At 42.2% G+C, this 23,470-nt stretch overlaps 1 protein-coding gene across 2 annotated transcripts in view; it reads left to right on the forward strand.

Annotated features, from left to right (window-relative positions):
• Positions 1–2,197: 2,197 nt before the first annotated feature.
• Positions 2,198–23,470, forward strand: part of ITGB1 (integrin subunit beta 1) — a 44,240-nt gene continuing 22,967 nt past the window's right edge. For both annotated transcript variants that reach the window (XM_043882899.1, XM_043882898.1), the window contains exons 1-3: positions 2,198–2,444; positions 18,938–19,004; positions 21,083–21,168. In XM_043882899.1, coding sequence (XP_043738834.1) covers positions 18,938–19,004; positions 21,083–21,168 — 153 coding nt within the window. In that variant the 5' untranslated portion in view covers positions 2,198–2,444. The remainder of the gene's footprint in view (positions 2,445–18,937; positions 19,005–21,082; positions 21,169–23,470) is intronic.

A 23,470-nucleotide genomic window follows, 5' to 3' on the forward strand; every position in this document is an offset into this window, starting at 1 on the left:
TGTTGTATCATGACATGGTTTAGCAATGTGACTTACACTATTCCTACTTACTAGGAAGGATACTCTGTTTAGCATGGTAAAACTGATCAACCTTTGGAACGCTCATAAATTTTATAGTTAGCTGTCCTTCGATGAATATTTATCTGAAATCACAAATGGAGCCATACTCCTGACCAATCACTGCTTTTCTTAGAGAATATGTTTAATTTCTCATTTCCTCAAAGCTCATAACTTCTGCACATAAATTGCTACTCACACTTTAGTGTAGTCAGATGTTCTGGTGCGGTCCCAGGGGAGCAAAAGGACCCATTTATTTATTTATCCAGTATTAGCTGAGCCCCTATTGTGTGACCTGGAACAGTGTTTGACACTGAGATTAAAAAGACGATTATTACACTGCCTTTGGCCTAATTTAGTTTAACGTTGTGCAAATGTGAATCTCATAATGTTCTTGTAGCAAATCACACAAGGAAGAAAGTTCTAGGGAATGTAGTACCAATCAAGCATGGATAAACTACACTTTACCTTTAGAATGGTAATCCATGTTGAGCCCAGACAGATTTTGATCAGTTTTGAACAACGGTATAAACAGTACCTTTAAGTTCAAGAATGTTGAGGTCTGGTGGCAGCTGCACCATTGGGTTATTAACATAGACACATTAATTTTTTAAAATTTAAGTACAGTTGACTTACAATGTTATGTTAGTGTCAAGTGTACAGAAAAGTTTGTTATATATATCACCGAAAAGAACCTGAAAAGAATATATATATGGAAAAGAATCTGAAATATATTCTTTTTCAGATTCTTTTCCATTATAGGTTATTACAAGTTACTGAATATAGCTCCCTGTGGTCTACAGTAGGTCCTTGCCGTTTGTGATTCATATAGAGTAGTGTGTATGCTCATCCCAAACTGCTAATTTATCCTCCCTCCCCGTACCCTTCGGTAACCATGGGATTGTTTTCCTATGTCCGTGAGACTATTTCTGTCTTGTAAATAAGTTCCTCTGTATCCTTTTTTAGATTCCACAAATAAGGAAACATCATTTAATCTCTTAAATGTGCTCATCCATTAAGTGGGAAAAATCATTCTTGTTTCTTTAAAGGTTTCCAGAGATTACCTAACCAGAGATTTAATTTTGCTGGCGAGCCATGGGCAACATTTCCACAGATGGGGTTGTCTTTTTTTCCCTCAAGATTGGCGTTCAAATGAGCACCACAGCTTCTATTCTTCGCCAAATGAAACACTGCTTCTCAGTTTCACAAATCTCATCATTCGAGTTCTGCTCCCAACAGGGTGCTGCCGCTCACCACGTGGCAGTGCTCATTTCTGCTAACCGGACGGCAGCCTGCCAGCAGCGCGTTCTGAGTAGCCGGGTTTCAGTATGATGCCGGCCGGCAGAGGTTTCCATCCGCTTATCAAAATGTGCCCAGCCATGCTTCTTTTAGCTGTCTCTTCTCCAGCGCCCCCGTCCACCTACTAAAAAAGTTAGGATGAACAGAAACTGTATCAAGAATGAACTCTTCCTTCTCCTCCCTGTTCCCCATAAATGGACCTCCAGATGAACCTCACAAAAGCTGCTCCTCAGCTCACCAGTTTTTCTCTACAACTTTCTTCATCTTTCCTGGCACCCGTTTCCTCCTTAAGTCTTCCCCTCTCTCAAAGACGTAAATCAAGCAAATCCTCCCACCAGAAAAATACCGGCTTTAGCTACCTCCCTTCCAAAGGGAAACGTTTTTGGCCCCACGAAGGCTTAACAAGGTGAGTGACTAAGTGTTCCGATCTGTCCGAGCCGGCTCCTGGGAGGCAGGGCTTCCAGGGTTCAAACCCGGGCAGTCCAGGGCCGGCCGGCCGTCCGGCCGGACAGACGTGGGGCTTTGGAGAAGCAGCGCCTAAGGCAGGCCGAGAGCGATATTAAGGTGAACAGGGCCAGGCAGAATCCTCCCTCTCTCTGTCGGCTGCAGAGGCAGGAGGCGCCGCCGAGGTTGCGGCGGAGCCCGTGGCCCGGCCGGGCCGCTCCTTTGTCCCGGCGGCCCCCGCCCCTCGCGCGGCCCGCGCCACCGCCCCCCGCCCCTCCCCACCGCCCCCCGCCCCTCCCCCTCTGAGCCCCCGCCCCTCCCCCTTCCCGTCCCCTCCCCCCCCTCCCCCTCCCCCGGGTGCGGCTGACGCGGCCCGAGAGGAATGCGCTTCCGGAGGGCGAGAGGCGCGGCGGCGGCCTGAGGAGCGGGATCGCCGCGCCAGGGAGGCGGTGCCCGGGGGGTCGTTTCCTGCCGGGAGGCGGCCCCGCGCCGCCGAGTCTCCTCCTCCCGCCTGCGAGGAGGAGGAGCCGCCGCCGCCGCCGCCGCGCCGGAGCCCGGGAGGCCACGCCAGCTCCGGACAGGCCGAGCGGGAACCGCGGAGCACAGGCCGAGCCGATCGCGCGGGCCGGACGCCGCGGGAGAAGGTGGGCCCGGGAGGGCGGGCGGCGGGCTCGGGGCGCGGCCGGGCTCCCATGGAGGAGCAGGCGTGGGGGCCGCGGCCTCCGGGTGGATTCCAAGCCGTCGGGCGGGGGAGGAAGTCGGGCCGCGGCCGCTCCTGGACCTTCCCGGCAGGGGCGCTGTCCTCGCGGGGCCGCGGTCGCGGAGGCCGGGGAGTCGGACCCACCACTCGGACGCTGGGCTGGGCGCGGACGGGCCTCCGTGGACCTGCGTCCGGCAGCAGCCTCGGCTGCCGGGCCTCCCGGCCGGGACCACTCATCCCGGCTCCAGCCCCACGTCCCGGGCGTCGCCGTGCCGCTGGGCACCGGAGCGCCGGGTGGGCGCGTCCTGTGGGCCCTTTCCCTAATGCTGGGTGTGGGCGTCGCGGCAGTGTCTAGGGCTCCTGCCCGGCCTGTGCCTGATTCGTGCCATTTCCTATGCTTCAGAACAAGTTGTATTTTTAAGAATGGTAGTATTTAACGCCTGAGCAAGTTTTTTTCACCAGTTTTGTGCTTTTGCGTCAAAACCTAGCGCTAGTCTTTGTGATCATTACTAGTAAGTTACACTCGTTAAGGCTCCATTTTTTCCATCTGTAAAATGGGAGCAGTACCTACCTATACTAATAATAAAGCTAGTAATTATTATAATGAGGACAGTGAGGGCCTCTATGCACTTTACCTTTATTTTGTCGTTTAATCCTGGAACCGATCCAAAGAGGTAGGTGTTGTATTTAATCCCTGTTTTACAAATGAAGAAACTGAGGCACAGGGCGCATAGGTGGTCATTGAGCTGTGATGAGGACAACCCATGTTGTCCAGCAACCCATGTTTGAACCGCAGGTAACCTTGCATAAGAAGTACAGTGTAGTGAAGAGAAGATGTAAGATGGAAGACACTTAGCTCAATAAATATTAACTCCTTTTCTTTCCTTCTTGATGTAGTAGAATGACTTTAAAAAAATCTCGCTATGTAATTGATGATATTATCAGTAAGGTTTCTTTGGATCTGCGTTCTACATAGATATTAGATGGGTAGAATTATTGTTATTTTTTATTGTTGTTTTGATGGTACAATAATAACAAATGCTAAGTGAATTTCGATTAGGAATTTTTCTTAAACTGAATCCAGACTTTGCAATAGGTTGTGTATTAGACACTTTAGAAGTGGTGAGGGAACTTGACTTGCAAGTTACCTATTCTGGATTTGTGGCCATCAGGGCTCACAGGAGTCAGGGCTGGCTTAAGAGTCCTACCGAAATGTTCACATTTGAAAATAATTTTAGTTCACTGATTAATAAATGAGGGACTGAAGGTGATTAGCTGATAAACAGAAAACACATGAAACAAGTCAATGTTTTAGTTACAGGCATTTGAGGAGAAAGCCATTATACCCACCGTAGAATTTAGTATAAAATGGAAGATGTAATTAGAATGCTAGTTAAAAAGACGGGATGTGGTTAATACTTTGCTTCTGTAAGTAGCAGACTCCGAATTCAGTCATCAATGCTGATTTCACAGACTTAAAGTTTTTGTAATGTTGATTCTTTTTAAGAGAATGTTTTATTCTGTATTGTTTTCTAATCCCCTCGGTATTCTGTGTGTGGAAAGTATAGAATCATTAATATTGAATAAATCATTGGATTTAGGTGGCTTTCTCCTCAGCTTTCTGGTCAGGATATTTAAAAGCTGCCCCAAATTAGTGTCATTGAATGAACTTGTAGTCCTATATTGGGGTCGATAAATTCCTAATTACTTGGACAACTAGGGCATCTGGTTACTTTATAAAATACTGAAAATTTAAGTTTCAGGTGGTGCTTGTTTTCATGGCATATGTGTGGGTGCATTAGTTGTTCATGACTACTCTGCTGGAGTGATGAGGTGAAACATGAGATAGATAAAGTTTTAGAACTTTTGAGTTCTGCTAATTGATATTTCTGAACATGTAACAAATTCAATTAGTATCTGAGAGGGTTCATGTGGACTGATTACCCCACTTTGCCTGGAGGGTTAGGATCTGTCTGGTTGTCAGTGGAATCCTAGATTATATTGTGCAAATGTGTAAATATCTTTTTTTGCGTGAGCAAGTCTATTCTGACTGGTCATATGTTTTGGGGTTTTGTCCTTGTATGTTGTTATAGCAGAGGTGGGAGTCTTGGGGTCCAGAGGGTGGGCTGATTGGGTAAGAGTCCAGAAGAGTACCTTATTCTTCAGAACCCTGAAATGATAGCAGTATCTATAGCTGTAGAAAACTGAGAAAATTATATATCTAGGTTACAGGAGTTGCAGTGCAGAAAACCTTCAGAACCTTAGCAGTCTTAGAATTTTCAATAGATAAGTGAAAAAGGTGGTATTTCTTGTTCTGGAGCTGTATGCAAGAGGAGCCAAGCTATACTTTGCAGGTTTCTCATCTTTTAAATGTGAGTAATTGTGAGAGTTTTGCAGAGTTAAGTTTTATTTATAAAATAGTACAGAAGCCAGGTACTTTTAAGCTTTAGTTTTGGTTTGTGGCTTTGGAAGATAAGGTTAACTATATTTAGCAATATGCTAAAGCATATGTATATCATCTGATCAAGAAATGTGTGTAAGTGATAAACTTTCAAATATGCATAGTGCATGCATGTATAAACACACAATTATTGAACTTGTCTCATTATACAGTCTCCAAAGTGCAGCTTCCTGGACCCCAGGGATGTATAAAATAATTCACTGGATGTAGGAAGAAAATATTAGACTGACTTTTTTTAATAAAGCTTAAATTTATTATTATGATTTATAATATCTTACCACAGTGCTGTAGAAGTACATGTATTTTAATTTATAAATACATATTTTGGGGTACACGTATTCTCAAGTTTCTTTTTGTTTTTGTTGTTAAATAGTAAAAGGAGTATTAAAAAGCTTTGGAGATCCTTGGCATGGGGGATGACCTGGGTGGGGCTACAAGAACTACTTATTTTGGAGCGTGGACAGGTCAGACTTGGTGTCTGAGGTAAGAGGAGAAAGGAACTGCAGTGGCCTCTGTGTCTGGTTAGGAGGTGGCTTGTCCGAGGTGGGAAGCGTGACCGCAAGGGGGTGCTGTGCGGCTGGCCGCCTGGATCAGGGGCGTGCTGAACTGCTGAGATGCCGGGAGGGTAGTTGACTGTGCGGACTGCGAGCTCACAGCAGCAGTCTGGTTGGGAGCCTACGGTTTGGAGGTTCTTAGTCTGTACAGGCTGACGCTCTGGCTGCAGATTAAATACTGCAGGGCACGTAGAGTGAAGAGGTGCCACCGAGGGGCCCTGGAAGCACTTTCCCAGTCAAAGGCTGGGTGGAGGAAAAGGAATCTAGAAAAAGCATTTCCCTTCCTCAGTTTGTTTGAATTACTGGTTCCTTCCTGTGATAGCTTAGTGGGGGACTTGGATATTTTCAGGTTTTTCCTTTGATGAGCTTGTTTGAGGTGAAGAGAGCAGCATCTTTAGAGAAGCAGTTTGATGTAGCAGAGGCTTCTTGATTGGGAAACCTGGGCTTTGGGCAAGCTCGGACTGAGCTTCTCCGGGACGTTTGTTGGAACACCTCACCTGGAACGGGCTCTGGTTTCTGTGTCTACATTGTAGAGCGGTCTCTTGGTTTCTCTCTATTGCCCTGTGAGCTGAAGGCCAGCTGCTGTGTGACCTGACTCTACAGAGGACAGGTCTTCCCTCTCCCGTGAGCAGCCCTTCTCTTGTGCCCTTGCCCCAGAGGGCATGTGGTGTGCCAAGTCAGGGCTTTGAGAAAGCCTGCAAGCGCTGGCCGGTCAAGTCTGTCACTCTTAGCTCTCTGTCAGGATGGAGCTCTGTTGTCAGTAACATTTTAATCTGCTACTGTGCGAAGTGCCACTTCCCTGAGCAGTGTGGTGCTTACTGGGTGGAGGTCCGGAAGCTGACCTGCACCTTGCAGTTGAGGGTACTGTCTAGTTGGGATACATTGTTTTCAGTTTAGGGAAATGTAGCAAACGCCACAGGATGTTTACACAGTGCATTGTACCAGGTAATTCTAATAGACTTTGAGAAAGAGATCAGCTTTGGCTTAACTGGTTTTGGGGGGCCCTGAGGAGCTTGGAATGGTGTGACCAAAGAGACAAATATAGATGATGACATGGTCAAAGGACAGTACAGTTAGAAGGTAGAATACAGTCTAATTTAGCAAATAAATATTGTTTGATTACTTTGATATATGATCATACATATATAAATACATATGCCTTTATGTAATAAATACATACAAATAAAATGAAGGATATTTAAAATGAAAGCCTGCATTCTTGCCCTCCACCTCTAGTCTGGTGTGGTTCACAGACGTAATTACAATTAGTTGTAATAGAAATTTGAATTAAACAACACTGTGTTACTGAGCATACCAAAGGTTTGTCATTTTTGTGCCAGACTCTATCAAGAGTATATTTTGGGACCAAAAAAAAAATCTACTTATGGTGGTTGAAAAAATTGAAAAATTTTTTGAAATTTTGGTGAAAATTTTTTTCAAATATTTTGAAATAATTCTACTTATGGTGGTTGAAAAAATTAAGAATGATGAGAAAAAGTATTTGGATGTATGGAGGTCACATTTCCATGTATAAATGTTATTGAATGAATACACAGGTAACTTAAGCTTTCATAGTCTTTGTAGAATTAAGAATAGTAATTTATTAGCTCTCCAGTATTTCACAGTTTATTATTTATTTCAGATTGTAATTTCTTTCCTTCCCCAAAGGTGTAGTGGTGGGTCATATTTGATTATTGGAGGTGGAGATTGTAGTTTTCAAAGTTGCATTTAGTATTATGTTATTTTAGGCAAACACAACAGGAACAGTAGGGAGTGGACTTGTGCTCACTAAAGCAGTATGGCTTAAAAAGATTGAGAACCTTTTATTAAGTCGTCACTCAGGTTCTAATGTTTAGAAGTCAGTGAATGAGTTGAAGAGCAAGAAGAAAATTCAGTAATCAAGTAAGCTGTGATTTATAGATCACTATAAAGATATTTGTTTTACATTCATGATCATATCTTATCCTTGTAACAGTTCTAAGGTGGATATTATTCCCAGCTTTGTGCTAAGTGAGAAATTGAGTTTTACCTGTATTTAGTTAGGTGAAAATGCTTATCTATATTTACTGTATATATATTTAGAATATACTCAGCACTGTGTTTGCTTCAACCTAATACAGGGCAGAGGCGAGATATGACAAAGCATATGGTCAAAGTTTATTAAAGTTTTGACCAAGTAAGAATTTTGGAATGACTTATCTAAAAAGTAGATAAAATGACCCAAGGGAGCATAACTTACAGTTCTGCTTGACTGAAATTACGTGGAACATATATTACTCTCAAGTGCTTGTCGATCCCATTAGTTAAGATGGTAAACTTGTTTTTGCTAGTTCTTTGTAAACTTGCTCCAAAGTAAATTCTTCAACCAAAGCAGCTGCTGACTTACTCTTTTCCCTTCACAGAGAAAAGCAAAATCTATAGACATAGCCAAGTGTAAAGAAGGAATAGCTCGCTAGGCTAGTTTGAAATATAGCAATTGCTGGGTAATGTCTTATCTTTTGAGTGGAAGGAGGACCTGGGAAGAATTAAGTTCAGGCAACTTTTCATGCTCATTTTGGGTCAGCCCTTAATATTATGTCTTAATAGGTTTATTTAAAATGTTTAACTTTTGCTTGTTTATCTGTTTGACTGCACCAGGTCTTAGATGCAGTACGTGGAATCCTCAGTCTTAGTTGCAGCATGTGGGGTCTTCAGTTGCTGCCAGTAGGGTTTTACTTCCCCCACCAGGGATGGAACCCAGGCTCCCTACATTGGAAGAGTGGAGTCTTAGCCACTGGACCACCAGGGAAATTCCTTGCTCATATTTTAAGTCTTATCCTTTTGCTTATTTTATGAACTTTGAACTTATTTTATGCCCCACTACTTTTTGGAATTTAATGCTTAATCGTTTTTTTTTTTGGTCCTCATGTAAAGGCTGTAACGTTTTTGGTGGGGGAGGTGGTGGTGGTGGTATACCAGTTATCTATTTACTGGATCACTATTGGCTATAACATCATGCTTCTTATTGCCTTGAATTATTTTGAATTCTGTGTGCTCAAGCCTGCTCTTCCTGTCATGTTGATTCTGTTCCTGTATGTTTGAGTTCTGCAGAGTAATTCAACTTAAATTTTCTCCCGTAGCTCTTTCCTCTAGTTTTGTGGTCTTACTGTGTTTGATTGCTACAAAATCTATTTGAGAGTTTCTTAATTCCTTGAAGAGCATAATGAGTTCATTCTTTTTTTTCAGGGAAAATTCTTAATTTTCTCTTTCTGTGCTGTAGAAATTTTTCGTAGTTCACTTCCATGCCCTGACTTCCCCCCACTTCCATCTTTATCGTTGAAACTATTTCCCAAGACAGAGTGTGTCCATTCTTTATCTTCCCCTTGCACCACACGGGTGGGTGCTGATGATGGATCTCCCATTTTCTCGTTTTCATGGGGGGACGGGTAGGCGCAATTGTTGGTTAGTTGCTCAGTCGTGTCTGACTCTTGCAACCCCATGGACTATAGCCCACCAGGCTCCTCTGTCCATGTGATTTCCCAGGCAAGAATACTGGAGTGGGCTGCCATTCCCTTCTTGGAGGGATCTTCATGACCCAGGGTTCGAACCTACCTCTCCCTCATTGCAGGCAGACTCTTTACTGCTGAGCCACTGGGGAAGCCCCGGACTAGACACATTCTGTTCTGTTATTCTGTGATTTTAAGTATTGGCCCTGTTCTCGGGTGTCAAATTGCTTTTGAAGCCTGTAGCTTTGGAGTAGTCAAACCTTTGTTGTTGGGACTCAACTCAGGCTGATACCACCTTTGGGTAAGAAGGGGTCGGGGCTTATAAAAAGCCCTTTTTTCTTCTGGGTGGGAGTTGTGAATTTTAGAAAGTTTTCTACTTCAGACTTCTATTTATCCTCCACAGTGGGTGGACCCATGGACTTCAAAGGAAATGTTGCCTGTTTGCCTTGGAGTACTTAACCTCCTTTCTTTCCTGTTTCCTCTTTTTTTCCCTTTTTCATCCTTTCTGCTAAGTTTTGTTAATCATTCATTGTAGCTTATTATTTATTTGGGCCGTAGACACCTCCAGGATCACCACCGTGCACCTCTTCCTGCCAGAGAGGGGGAAAATGTTGAGTTTGAATTGTTCTTCTCACAAGGGGAAAGGTGCTGTTGCTCTTGGTGAATTCATCCCCAGCTCTCATTCTCAAGTCTGATGGTGTGAAGCAGAGCAGGCTATTATATGCTCTCCTGTCTGCTTGCTCTGCGTGGGGAGAAGCAGGGTGGACCGCATGGTAATTTCCTGAGGTGTTCCTCTTGGCTCTGTGTTCCTTTTCTGGACTGTGTTGATTTGTAAATAGAATGTGTTATTGGACTATTTATTTTTTTCCTTTTAAACACAGATACAGAAAATAGCGGTGGTGGTACAGACTTGGGATGAATCTAACCTTCTTCTCTTTTCAGGAGAGACTTATAATATACCTCAATGGAAGTATCTGAATCTATTCCACCATTAAGGTGAAAAGATTTAAAATGTTAGGATATAAAAAAAGGAACCTTTCTTATTGGAAACCTACTTCTGTTGAAAACTTGGGCTTTCAGTTCATGCCTGGGTTCATGTCCCAGCATTGTCAGTTATTTGTCTTGTACATGGTAGCTATACAATTGATATTTGACTTGGAAATCCGAGTTGTATTGAATAAAAATGTGCTCTTGTGCAAAGATTTTATAGGAAGAAATCTTTTTGGATGACTTCTTTTTGTACTGTGTCCTTTGGGGCATAGATGGCTTCTGAGCACCCAGTTTTAAAACTTAAAGTAAGTGTATCTCGCCGTTTTTTTAAAGTAATTTTTCTCTAAAGCATAATTGTTTAATTTCTATAAATAAAGTACATGTAAAATGTCTAAATACCTGTAAATGTAAAAAGAATATTTGTCATGTTAAGAACATTGATACTAGGTATGTAGCTCATAAAACCATATTTAACCTTGATAAATAAAGATGAGTTTACAGTGGAGATTAATTATGTACAGTTTTTGACAAAGGTAGCAATTGCATGTTTCTAACCACCAGAATGAGATGTTTTGGGAGAGCTGTTTGAGATTATTTATTGTTCAAAGGATGAATTATGACGCTTTGTGTGCGTGCTAAGTTGCTTCAGTCGTGTCCGACTCTATGTGACCCTGTGAACTGTAGCCTGCCAGGCTCCTTTCTCCATGGGATTCTCCAGGCAAGAATACTGGAGTTGGGTTGCCGTGCCCTCTTCCCAGGGGATCTTCCTGACCCAGGAATCGAACCTGCATCTCCTGCATTGCAGGTGAATTCTTTACCACTGAGCCATCAGGGAAGCCCTTATGACCCTTTAGTTAAAATTAAACATAGTAAGAAAAGATATTAAGATGAAGTGCTTTTGTAGGAATGAGACTATAACCTGTCGGTATACTCATGAAATTTGACAATTAAAATAACTTCTGTTGGCTTCCAGTCATTTTGAAGGACCAGGAAATAAACTCAAAGAACATTTTAAGTCCTTTCCATTTCTGTTCTCTGAGTCAGTTCTAACAGTAGAAGAATGTTCTTTTATTTTTAAAATAGTGACTGGGTATGCCTTCCAAATATTGTAGTTTAATGGAGCACAGACTCAGGTCACAGCTTCAGAATTCAGATGGTCTGGTTTCAGTTCTATCTGTGTGACTTTGGAGAAGGTATTTGTGGTTTGGCTTCCTCGTATATGAAACAAAGATAATGTTGTTCCCAACCTCATGGAGTTGCTTAGAAGAGATAGCTGTTATTATTTTTATTAATTATTGTCATTTTTATAGTCGCTTCCAGGTGTTAGAATAAAAGTAAAAATAAAATAAAACTTTTTGTTACAAATTGCCATAAATCATCAAAGCTCAATTACCGCATCACTCCTGGGTGTGCCTGGGGTGAGCCTTGCCCGCCCTCCAGGTGAGCAGATGGCCCTCGTGCTGGTGGCTCTCCGTGGGCAGCAGTCTGGGTGAGCCAGACGGGTGTGCAGCCTCCCGGTCTGAGTTTCTGCTACAAGATGTCTCTTCAGGGCAGTTTCCTTCCTCCTCTTCGCCTCTCCTAGACTTGCTTCCCCATACAGAAGAAGAAACCTGAAGTCATTCTTCCTTATTTCTATTTTAATTAGGTGTGTTACTCTCCACCCTGATCTTTTTTTAAGGTGATTCGTGATACTAACATTCAAAAATATCTGTGCTGTATTTAGTGTGGTAGTATTAAGGTTTTGATGATTTTATTATTTTACATACAAATTGTTAGAAATGTGATTGTTAGGAAGTACAATGATCCTACTTAAATGTGGAACCTAAAATAATTATCTAATTATACTTAGCGTAATAATTAGTATCTAATTAATAGTTAGCACCTGGTTAAGCCTTATATATATTTTTTTTTAACAGTATAGGACTTCTAGTAGCTCAGTTGGTAAAGAGTTCACTTGCAATGCAGGAAACCTGGGTTGGAAAGATCCCCTGGAGAAGGGAATGGCAACCCACTCCAGTATTCTCGGCTGGGAAGTCTCATGGACAGAGGAGCCTGGCAGGCTGCAGGCTCTGGGGTCACAAGACCTGGACACAACTTAGCGACTAAACCACCATCACCATACACGGTATCAGGTTTTGGTGTCATAGCAAAGTAATGTATTAATTTCTATAAAAAGTCAACATTAATCTGTTGTTTGCAGTTGTGTTTTTTTCCAATCCTTATACTTTATCCTTTCTTCCATATCTTGTGTTTCACCTAACATGGGTCAATTCAGAGTTTTTGGTTAAAAATTATGATTGAAGAAAAACCTAAACATTCAAACTTAGTTACTTCTTTATTGAATCAAGTTGTTGCTGAGCTCCAGCTGTAATGTATAGTAATAATGATAACAAGTACCATCTAGGTATTGCTTATAATGTGCCAGATGCTGTTTTCAATATTTTATATTTACAACTCATGTAAACTTCACATATCCCCCATAAGGTAGAAACTATAGTGTACATTTTAAAGACGAGGAAACTGAGGCACAGATTAAATAATTGCCAGTATCACCTGCTTAGTTAGGGGTTGATTAGAGGTTTCAGTCCAGGCATCTGACTCCACAGTCCACACTCTGAACTCTGAGCTATGCCTTAGCTGATCACTGCACTCTGCTTGCCTTTGTTTACTTTTCTGTGGATACCTCAGAATATCTGCAGTTATCTTTAGACTCTTTGTATATTAAGTATTAAGATACTGGGCTAGGTACAGAGGACACAGAACTGACTTCTAGAAGATGACAGTTCATAAGGCAGGTCAGTCATACACATCTGCAGTAGATGGCAAAGCGCTTCGTACGCTTAATTAGTAAATCTTTTAAACAGAAGTTGTTTGTGTTCGTTTTAATATATGTATGTGTGCCTATATGTCACTCACCTGGCCTAAATCCCCTCCCCAGTTCTTGCCATCGTTGAGATCTTCAGAGTTAATGCAAGTGACACTTCTCACACTCTGTTCTAGCAGTTTTCTTGCTCTTCTAATGCCAGGGGCTTTGAGCGCTGGACTAGAAACCTCACTTCCTCACTGCCTCGGGCCTCCTCTGGTTCCCGTCACTGCCCCTCGGAGCAGTTCTCTGACTCACTCTGGCTGACTGCATCTTGCCTTTCGTGCTTCTGTCTTTTCAACCCCGGGGCATCTCCAGCCAGCCCTCTTGTCTGTTGGTGGGGAGAGAAGCCGGCAGCAGCCTTCTGGTTGGATGTACTGTTGTTCTTTGAAGCCCCTTGGGGCAGACTTTACCTGTGGGGACTAGAACTGAGGCACGTCTTCCTAGTGACCCTTCTCTGGACACACCTTCCACAGTTGTCCCTCAGTATCCGAGGGGGATTGGTTCCAGGACACTCCTCCTCCCCAAGCAGATCCACAGATGCTCATATCTCTTTGAGAGGGTGTAGTTCTTGCATGTAACCTATGCACATCCTCACGTACGCTTTGTCACCTCCAGATGATGCCTGATTCAATGTAAATACTATGCAGAGTTGCCTGTGCAGGGCACATTCAGGTTTTGCTTTGTGGAACTCTGCAATTAAAAAAATTTATTTCCATCTGTTGTTGGCTGAATCTGCTGATGGAACCCATGGATTCAGAGGTGAACTGTATACACTTCTCAAGACTTTTCAGGAAGACCAAGCCCCTGGGCACCCCTGTGGTAGCTAAAGTGCCCTGGCCTTTTCTCTTCTTGGTTCGCCGTCTTCAGCACCTCTCATTCCCCAGTCACCCTCTGAGTGAGCTGCCTGCGCGCCTGCTCTCGTCTCAGACTCTGCTTTGGGAACGGACCCCAGCCAACCCAGTTCCCATAGCTGTCTCCTCACCTCGACCTTTTACCCAAGACTGCCCACCCCTGAAATGTTGCACCTGGCTCTTTAGCCCTTTCTCTCACCTGCACGTGAAATCTAGGCCCTTGACTGTGTCCTCCTCTCCTGCCCCTTCCTCCTCCTGCCCTCGCTCTGGAAACAGTGGCATTAATTCCGCAGTTTCAGGTTGGAGTCTGAGGACCCATGGAAGGTAGTCTCAGCAATTTGACTGTACAAGAATTTCTAAAAACTTTGGGGTTTTGTGCTAATAATTAGAATAATAACCAATAAGTGGATGATCTGGTTGGCCACCTTATAACTGAGTGTGTGTAAGTAGTATTTCAGTGCCTATGTTTGTGTTGCTTGTGTATGTAAATGGCTTTTGGTTCATGATGTACAAGCGCCTAGAGTGTGAGGCATTTTATATCTAGCTGAAAGTTGGCTTGTGTATACTTAAGTGGATTGAAAATTGTTATCCCTAGGGTATCTATACTAACAGTTTGCTATTTAAAGAAGGTCTGTGTATTAACTAATTCCGAGAAACTCTTCTTTCCTGGGCTTCTAAATAATGTCCAAGAAAAATGACATACGGTTTAACATATTTCAGCATAAGTTTTGAGCACTGATTTTGTACCAAGCACTTAAAGGTCCTGTCACTGAAGACACAGGAAAGATTGTGTTCTTGGCGCTTAGAATCCATCAGGGCAGATTATTACCAGGTAGTTTCAGGTGAGATGAGTGTTAGAAATGTGCCTTTATAGATCAGGGTGTCCAGGACCTGCTGGGTCTCAGCACCGCTCCATAATCCTGTTGCATCGTCTTGATTTTCTTCTGTCTGCCAACTCCCCTCCCCCTTTCTCCCAGCACCTGTCCTTGCTTCCTGTTTCAGGAAGAAACATAGCTGTCAGGCCTGACCTCGCTCAGCTTCTCACCCCCCTGCCCTGACTTAGAGAAAGATGCTATACCTCTCTTCAGGGAAGTGAGCCCTTGTGCTCCATCCCTCTTTACTCCAAGGAGCCTGGCTCTGGCACTGTTTCCTTTCTTCTCTTAGGTCTGCCTTCAGCTCTCCTCTCTGTCCAGGTATTCTTCAGTCTCATCCATCTTCAGAATTTCATTGCCACCCACAACTCTTGGGTTTGTGTCTCTAGCCCTGAAATCCTGAAAGCCACACCCGTAGGTCTTAACTTCCCACTTAATATCTTTCCTCGGTTTCACATCGGCATTTCACAGTCACATTTCTAAATCAAAATCAGTATTTTCTCCCCTAACTCCATCTCTCTCTGTCTTCCTTATTTGAAAGTGATGGTCCTTTCTCTAGCCATTCCTTACCTAAGTTGCTGTCTTCCTTACCTAAGCAGCCTCAGATTCCCCCAAGCACCTCTGTCTGTCCGTTGTTACTCTGAAGCCTGGGCAGTACGCTCTGTAACTGTCCAGTAGCTCGTGTCTTGCCATTCATCCTCTGCCCCACTGGTTTTCTGCCACATATATGTTGTCGTGGTACTACCCTGAGCCATTTTTTCCCAGCTTCCTTGGTACATGTAGCATAGAATCTAAACTCTTAGCATGAATGGCATTTAAGACTCTGTAACGTTACTGTAACCTCCTGCCTTGTTGGTCTCGGTCTCTGTTATTTCTAGCTTATAATTTGTCAAAAATACTTAAGTACTTTAAGGTTTTTTTTTTTTTTTTTTTTTTAGCTCTATGACATTTTAAGATTGTAACATAATGTAATTTATTCTTATTGTAGAAAATTATGGGGATAAAATAATCACTCACCCCGCTGACCAGATTTAACTACAAGTAATGCTTAAGTACATTTTTTCTGTAAAGTTAGACCAAATCAATTCCAGTTTGCGGAGAGAGAGAGAAGTCACCCAAACATGTCTGTTTAGTAATGAGATTGGAAAGAAGATACTGCAGTTCTTGTCATGACTCTGGCCTTGACGTGCGGACCTCTGGCCTGGGGTGTTTGTCTGCAGGGCCGGCTGCGGTTCCAGTCTCCGGGAAGCCTCGGAACTTGTCCTGGCAGGTTGTGACATCCTCAGTGCACTTTGCTTATCTTCCTTACGGAAACCATCGTGTCACATTATAGTTATTTGTAATTTTTGTCTTTGAACGGAAAATTCCTTGAGACAGAAATCCTTGTAACTCCACTAGGGCACAGAACCTGGCAGAATTTTCCACGGAAGCTCTTCCAGGAGGAGGGGAGGAGCTAGTAAAGTCGATGGGAATAGAGCATGTTACGGAAGAATGGTGAGGTGTAGTCAGTGACGCTGTGTGCATTCTGTCGGTGGTAACTGATGTGTCTCCAGGAGGCAGACACCCGTTACACAGGTGGAGGAGGAGCTAGAGACCCGGGTTCACGGCTCTTTCTAGACCTTTGCTCACGAAGAGGAGGAGAGTCAGGGTTAGGACAGGACCTGAAGGCTTCTGTCACTGGGGGCCCCTCCTTGGGAGCTGTTCTTGTGGGGAGACTCAGGGCGCCTTTCTCAGCCTGAGAGTCATCGGGGAGACTGGTAGGTAGTCACCGGCCCTACCTCCAGAGATGGGGGTTTTCAGGCCTGGGGTGCTCCTCGGACCTCATGCTGACCAGTGTTGCCTCGGGGCATCTGGAAGTCTCGGGATCTCTCAGGGGGCCGTCCTGCCCCCGCCTCCCCTCGCCCCGCTGCCTCTTCACCACCCCTCTTCTCAGGGCCACTCGTCACTGCTCTGTCTCAGCTGTGTGGCCCTTGTGACTTTCCTTACCCTGGCGGCTGCCTTCTTCACCCCCTGTGGCTGCTCCCTTTCCTGGGGAGGAAGCCTGGCCTCTGCAGGCCTGGCGGCCGCCCTGGGGACAGCACCGCTGGTCCCGAGCTGCCCTCCCCCTGCTGCTCCTGCCGCCCTGCACCCTGCGCTGTCTGCTCTGGGGTCGGAGCTCTTCAGAGGCGAGAGGGCTTCAGAAGGCTGAGCTTCAGCGTGTCAAGGTTTATAGAGGAAAAGACAGCGGTGTTAAGTAGTATTTTAAAGCCACGGGACCTAAGAATGTCAGGAAATATTTTCTGCTACCTAGTAACTTTATCTGAGTGGTCTTCTATGAGTTGTATGACATTTTAAAGGTTTTCCAAGGTAGTCTCCTGGTCCTAAAAGTGATCCAGGTTGTATTCTGAAGACCCATGGATCAGAGTCCATATATGGACCAGATATTTGTTCTGTTGCCTTCGTGTGGAAACTACTCAGACGCTCCATTCATCACAGTCAGGCATTTTTTCGGGTGTCTTACTGTCCAGGGCCTTTTAGTCATAACTTTGGAATTGATAACATTATTTGAGCTGCTCAGAATCATAGTCCGCGTGGATTTATTACACATTGAACCTTTTATTCAGGCCTTAAAAGGTGAACCGTCAGTGACCCTCAGCTTCATTTGGGCTTCTGGATGCGTAAGCAAAACTGGGACATAACAGAACTGGCTGTTCTGAGCTTGGTTGCAAAGTGGATAACTGTGCGAGTTATTCATGCTGCTTTTCTCTGGAAAACCAGAAAATGCAAGCAGCATTTGGCAGCAGAGGAAACCCAAGGAGCCCAGAGTAGAACTTTAAAGCGTTTTTCTGAAGCTGTGGTATTGTATCCTGGAACAAAAGCCCCTGAAAAATGAGGGCTTTTAAAGGAATTTTTTTTCCCCTTATTTAAAGGAAATTTACCAAGAAAGAAAAAAATTCCACACAGTTACCCTACCATATTGTTTTTAGTAAGAAAGTGAAACGAAGAATATACTAGAACAATTTAAAACAAATGAACTCATTGTCTTCATATTATGCTTATATCATCTCCAGGACTCTGGTTACTTTATATGTTTATATACTGTTATTTTTACATACCTGTCATCTTAAATGTGTTCTTTGCATCCAGAAATTATTCTGTAAACCTTGTGGTGTTGCTGCATTTTGTTCTTTTGACTCCAGTAGTCCATGAAGTTGGTTCAGTTAGGCCTTTGCTCATTGTGCATCTTGGGTAGAGGACATTGGCATTTTTGACTGTTATCAACTTGCTAGAGTTCTATACTGAAAGTGTTGTGCATATATATCACCTTTGATATTTTAAATTATTTCCTTTGGATGAGTTTCTAGTAGTTAGCTTACTAAGCCAGAGGGCAGAAACATTTTTAATGGTTTTTGATATAGATTGTTAAATTATTCCCCCCAAATTGTATCAACTTACAGAGCCATCTCTGGTTTCTCTCACCCACCTGCAATAAGTTTTTATTAAGTTTTGTTGGGTTAAAAAAATAAAAAAACCTTTCTTTTACCTGCTAGGTTACCTTATATTGCTTTAATTTATATTTCTTTGATAAGTAGTAAAGCTGATCTTTGTTCAAGGGCATGTTATATTTGCTTTTGGGTTTTTTGCGTTCTTGTGGAAGGGGCAGATGTTACTACAGTGCAGTCCAAGAGCAGTGACCAGTTAGAGTTAGTGACCTATGACTTTAGCTGTGTTTAACCAACTCTGGTAAGATGTAGATTAAGGTTGTGAAAAACTTTAATTCATATGTTTATAGATTTAGAAACTGTAGATAGTAGATCTGTAAACTGTAGGCAACTGAATATTTTACAAATTTCATGCATAGAAGTTGATTTTCTTAAAAAGGAAATAGTTACAGGACATCAGACACAAAAACTGAATTGGGGGCTTGTGCAAGATGTTGGTCTTACCCTTAGAAGAAAAAGATTGAAACATTGTAAGCAAGCTGGTGACATGATCAGGATTCTGACAGTCTCAGTCACACTCACAATTCAGTGTTGAGATAACTGAGGCATTGGGATATGCCCAATTGGCCACTTCGGAGTCACAGGAGGTAACAGATTCCATGGGACAGAGACTTAATACATAGCTTTTAGGTGTAAGGATGCTTGACATTTTTTTCCTGAGCACTGTTAATTAAATATTAAACTATATTTGATTTGGAGAAAAGCAAAACTGGATTCTGGGAACCTGGGGCGAGAGGAGGAGGGTGAGTACAGAGAAGGGTTGGGGTAGAAGATGTATTATGTTTATAAATCAGAAAATCAGGTGAGTGGGAATGATTATGCTTAATATGTTAACCCTTTTTTAAAAAATGTAACATTGTGCATTTTATATTTCAGATGAATTTACAACTGATTTTCTGGATCGGATTGATTAGTTCAGTTTGCTGTGTGTTTGGCCAAGCAGGTAAGAAAAAAGTTGCCTACTTGTCTGTTCAGTGTCTTGTATCACTTTTTGACCACTTAGATTCCTGGGAAAACCTAAAGCGGGCGGTCCTGCGCCTTCAGAAGGCCTTGCAGCGGCCCGCCTCTCTCAGAGTCGCGGGTGGGGCTCCTTCCGGTGCCTGCCAGGTCCTTTGGCAGGTTCCCCACCCACCACCCAGAGTGATGACAGGAATAGAATGTACCACAGAGAGATCCTTGGGGGATGTAATAGAGTGTGTCAGTGAACACGAAAGCAAAGGCGTATGACATCTTTGGAAGGAAATAAAGTAAATGTGTAGAAGAACAGATTATGAACTATCCACTACTGTCTGAAAAAATGAAAGGAGGGACAGTTGGTTTTCCAAAAGATGTTCTTGCTGTTTGATCAGAAGTCTTGCAAAAAGTTGGTGTTGTATAGAAGAGGAATGGAAAAATAAAGCTGAAAATATATTTAATCCTCTCAAAAACCATGGTGCACCCAAATCTAGAATAACGGATGTCCAATTTTTTGTTCTCCAAATCTCAGAAAATACACTGCATAGAACAGCTGTTTGATACTAGAGATGAGGGAAGTTATTAATAAATTTAAATTACATAAGACCAACAGTAACATAAACCAAATTATCTGTATGTCAAAACACCAAAAAATGAGAAGCTAAATAAGGGTTTAATTTCACTCACAAGTGTAGCGATCCAGTAAAAACAATTAAAAACATGATGATAGAAAACTTTGCAAAAGAAAAATAGAAAATTTACAAAATAAATGGCCAGGAAAAATATGGAAAAAAAAAAAAGGAAGCCTTAAATAACCAACAATTGATGTTCTTATTTATACATGTTAAATGCAAAGAAAATCTTTGCATTAAAAAGGGAATATGGTGTGTGTACATTGCTTGTGAGGATGTGTGTTTGAATGTTATTGCTGGAGAGAGGTTAAAAGTTAATTCTTTTCACCTCAGTGTTTCTTTTTTTTTTAATTTGTGATAAGGAAATTGAGTTTTACATGATAAGAGCAGTCATCTGAGTGGGTTCATGCATGTGTACGTATGTGTATATGTGTCGGGTTTATGGACCACATGAACCATGCAATTAAAAATAATAGAAATTTACCCATTCTGTAGGCTACATTAATACAGTGGCATATGTAATCTTTAAAGCCATGTTTTTAAAGAATTTGGAATGAAACAAGTATAAAAAGTAGTATATAAAATGTATGTCCTCAATTTCATTTAAGTAATGTCTGCATGCTTCCTTGCTATTTTTTTTTTTTTTTCCGCCCGTGCCGGAGGCCCCTGCGCGCAGCTCGGAGCGCGGGCAGCCCGGGCAGGCCGAGGCCCCTTGCTATTTTTTGATTTATCTGCATAGACAAAAGACTGGGGAAAATATACAAAAAATGTATTTCCTAATGAGCAGATTTTGGGTGATTTTTAGTTCTTTATGCTTTTACATATTTTCCAAATTTTCTATAATGAGTGTGTGTTGGGTTTATAATCAGAAAACATACATTGGAGACAGTCCATGTTAGTGTGTACTACATGGCAGACATGCTGATTCTTACACGGATTTAAAGAAATACATGACATACTTTGAACACAGACCTGAAAAATCAAGTTGTTATGGATAGGATGAATATGGACATTTCAAGTATTTACCAAACTAAAATGAAGCAACCTGGTTGGAGGGGGAGTATGGGTATGGTGGTATGAGTTAAATGGAAAGAAATACCACTTTACCCAGTGGTAAGAAAACTCTTGACAATTATGACCAACTTGAGAGAGCCTGGAATTATACCTTTGGGGGGAAAAAAAGGACAAATGTATAGATGAAGGGTACCTAGTCTTTGCTGTAGAAGATAGGAAAGATAACTGTCTTTTTATTGTTCTCTGCACCAGAATGATCCAAAATCACCTCTCTTTAGTGGGTAGGTCTGAGTCAGTTTAGTAACTAACTTCATAGTATTTCTGTATCATGTTCATGTATATTGTATTGTCATTGTGATCCTGATCTTTCATTGTTTTCTCTCTTGAACTTAAATAGCCTAATTTTTCTTTTTCCTGACAGATGAAAATAGATGTTTGAAAGCAAATGCCAAATCATGTGGGGAGTGTATACAAGCAGGGCCAAATTGTGGATGGTGCACAAATTCAGTAAGTCAGATTGATTGTTCAAGCCTTTCCATTCATTCCTTGTCACTTAGTGTTGCTCAGAACTACTCTTGAGAAGTGCTCGGTGTGACTGCTCACTCACTCAGTGTTGGTTGAACGAGTCGGCTCCGTGTGTGGCCCTGTGTGGTGGGCTGGAGCTGTGCTGCCCCGCGCGGGGCCCACTAGGCATGTGCGGCGACGTGAGCACCTGGGAACTGCTGTCAGCCTTCAGACATGCCAGAGATCAAGGCCTTGGGGTTTAAAAACTCATTCAGGTTGAAATGTTCATATTTTTCATATATTAATTTCTCTGTTTTTCTGCCTCGGTGTGGCTATTAGACAACTTAAAAATACATATGTAGCTCACTTTCGTAGCGTGCATTATGTTTTGTAGCCATCTCACGGAACTGTTTTAGATTTTCCCTTTTTTATGATGGGAAAGGTATAATTAATCTGCCTAATTGTGTGTTAATTAAACTAATATGCACTTGATTTATATCCTAAGAAAAGCCCATTGAGGTTAGGGTTTAAATTTTATTTTTTGTCATCTCTATATATTGCTTAACATGGCACCTTCCACAAGTTTAGTAAGTGTTGAATGAATGAATGGACAATGAACATTAAGTTGGAACTGGAGGTAAAGGGGAGTCATTTTGAGGATATGTAATTTATTTACAGAGTGAATAATATCAGAAGGTTGAAGGCTTATTGTTTGTTTTTACTTAGGCACCTGAGTAAAAACCCCACATTCAAATGCCTGCATTGTGGCCGTTACTGGTCATGTATCAGATGTTTCATATTATTTGACCTGAAAGACAAAATGAGAAGTTTTTGTTTGGTTATTTCAAAATTTTTCTACTGGCAACTTTCTCTTCTTCAAAAAACAGTGTTCTGGAATTAAGTTGGAGACAGTGGAGGAGACAGGGAATGCCTTGAGTTTGTCTCAGACAAGGCTTACTTAACTGAAACCTCAGGTTTTCTTACCTGGAAATTGAGCATGAGCTGCCTCCTTTGTGTTGGCACAAGAATGGAGAAACTTAGCAGTTTCACTTAGATGATCATAAATAAATAAGTGGTACTTGCTGTTCCCAACAATAGCATTCATTTTATGAAGGTTATAGTTCATCTGGGGTTTAGAGTTACCCTAGTCAAATTATTCTTTTAATAATTTAGCCTTTGATCTTTGTGGCACAGTTCTTGAATTATTAAAGGTATTTTGGGATATGTGTACTTGAGTTTCGTGATCTGAATTTCCTGGATTGGCTAATATTTGGAGATGGATGGTGCACTGGGCCTGTCCTTTGGCAGCATTTTAGGTTTGATCATACATGAAGGGAGGGCAGCTTTGAACTTTGAACCATCAGACCTATGGCATTCCCTTCCAGTTGTTTTTCCAAGTACAAAAAGGCTCTCATTTAGTGTTACGTTTCCCTTAAAAAAAAACTGATCAAAACTATTGTGTATTCTTTTTTATGAATATCCTCACTTTATGCAGCACCATGAAATCGATAGATAATAAATACCATATAAAACTGAATACAAAGTGACCCTAAATGAAAGGCATTTCCTCGTTTTCCTAATGAAAAGATGTTAAAAAAGACTTTTGGCCAACTAAACAACTTTTAGCGGTATATGTGAAATAATTAAATGGCTATTATAAGTACACATTTAAAAATGATATGCACAAATATACATGTATACACTGTTGTTGTTCCCCTTTCTCGTACTTATGAAAAACTTATTTAGAATCTTTACATCTTAGGGCTTCCCAGGTGGCACAGTGGTAAAGAATCCACCTGCTAATGCAGGAGTTGAAAGAGATGTGGGTTCGATCTCTGGATTTGGAAGATCCCTTGGAGTAGGAAATGGTGACCCACTCCAGTATTCTTGCCTGGGAAATCCTATGGATAGAGGAGCCTGGTTGGCTACAGTCCATGGGGTCGCAAAGAGTTGGACATGAGTGAGTGCACACATGTGTGCACACACACACACACATTTTTTTTCCTTCATTTTTTTTATTAGTTGGAGGCTAAGTACTTTACAGTATTGTAGTGGTTTTTGCCATACATTGACATGAATCAGCCATGGATTTACATGTGTTCCCCATCCTGAACCCCCCTCCCAGCACACGCACGCACACGCACACACACACACACACACACATTTTAACAGCAGTTTTTTGCTTTCACTAAAAGTACTTCTGAGTTATCTGATAAAAATAACACATTTTTAAAAAAAATGGTAGTAATGAATATTTATTAGCTGCTGTTAATTTTCCAAGTACAGAGAAGATCCTGGATGCATT

The sequence above is a fragment of the Cervus elaphus genome, chromosome 23, assembly GCF_910594005.1.
Source record: "Cervus elaphus chromosome 23, mCerEla1.1, whole genome shotgun sequence".
In the NCBI taxonomy this organism is placed as follows: Eukaryota; Metazoa; Chordata; class Mammalia; order Artiodactyla; family Cervidae; genus Cervus; species Cervus elaphus.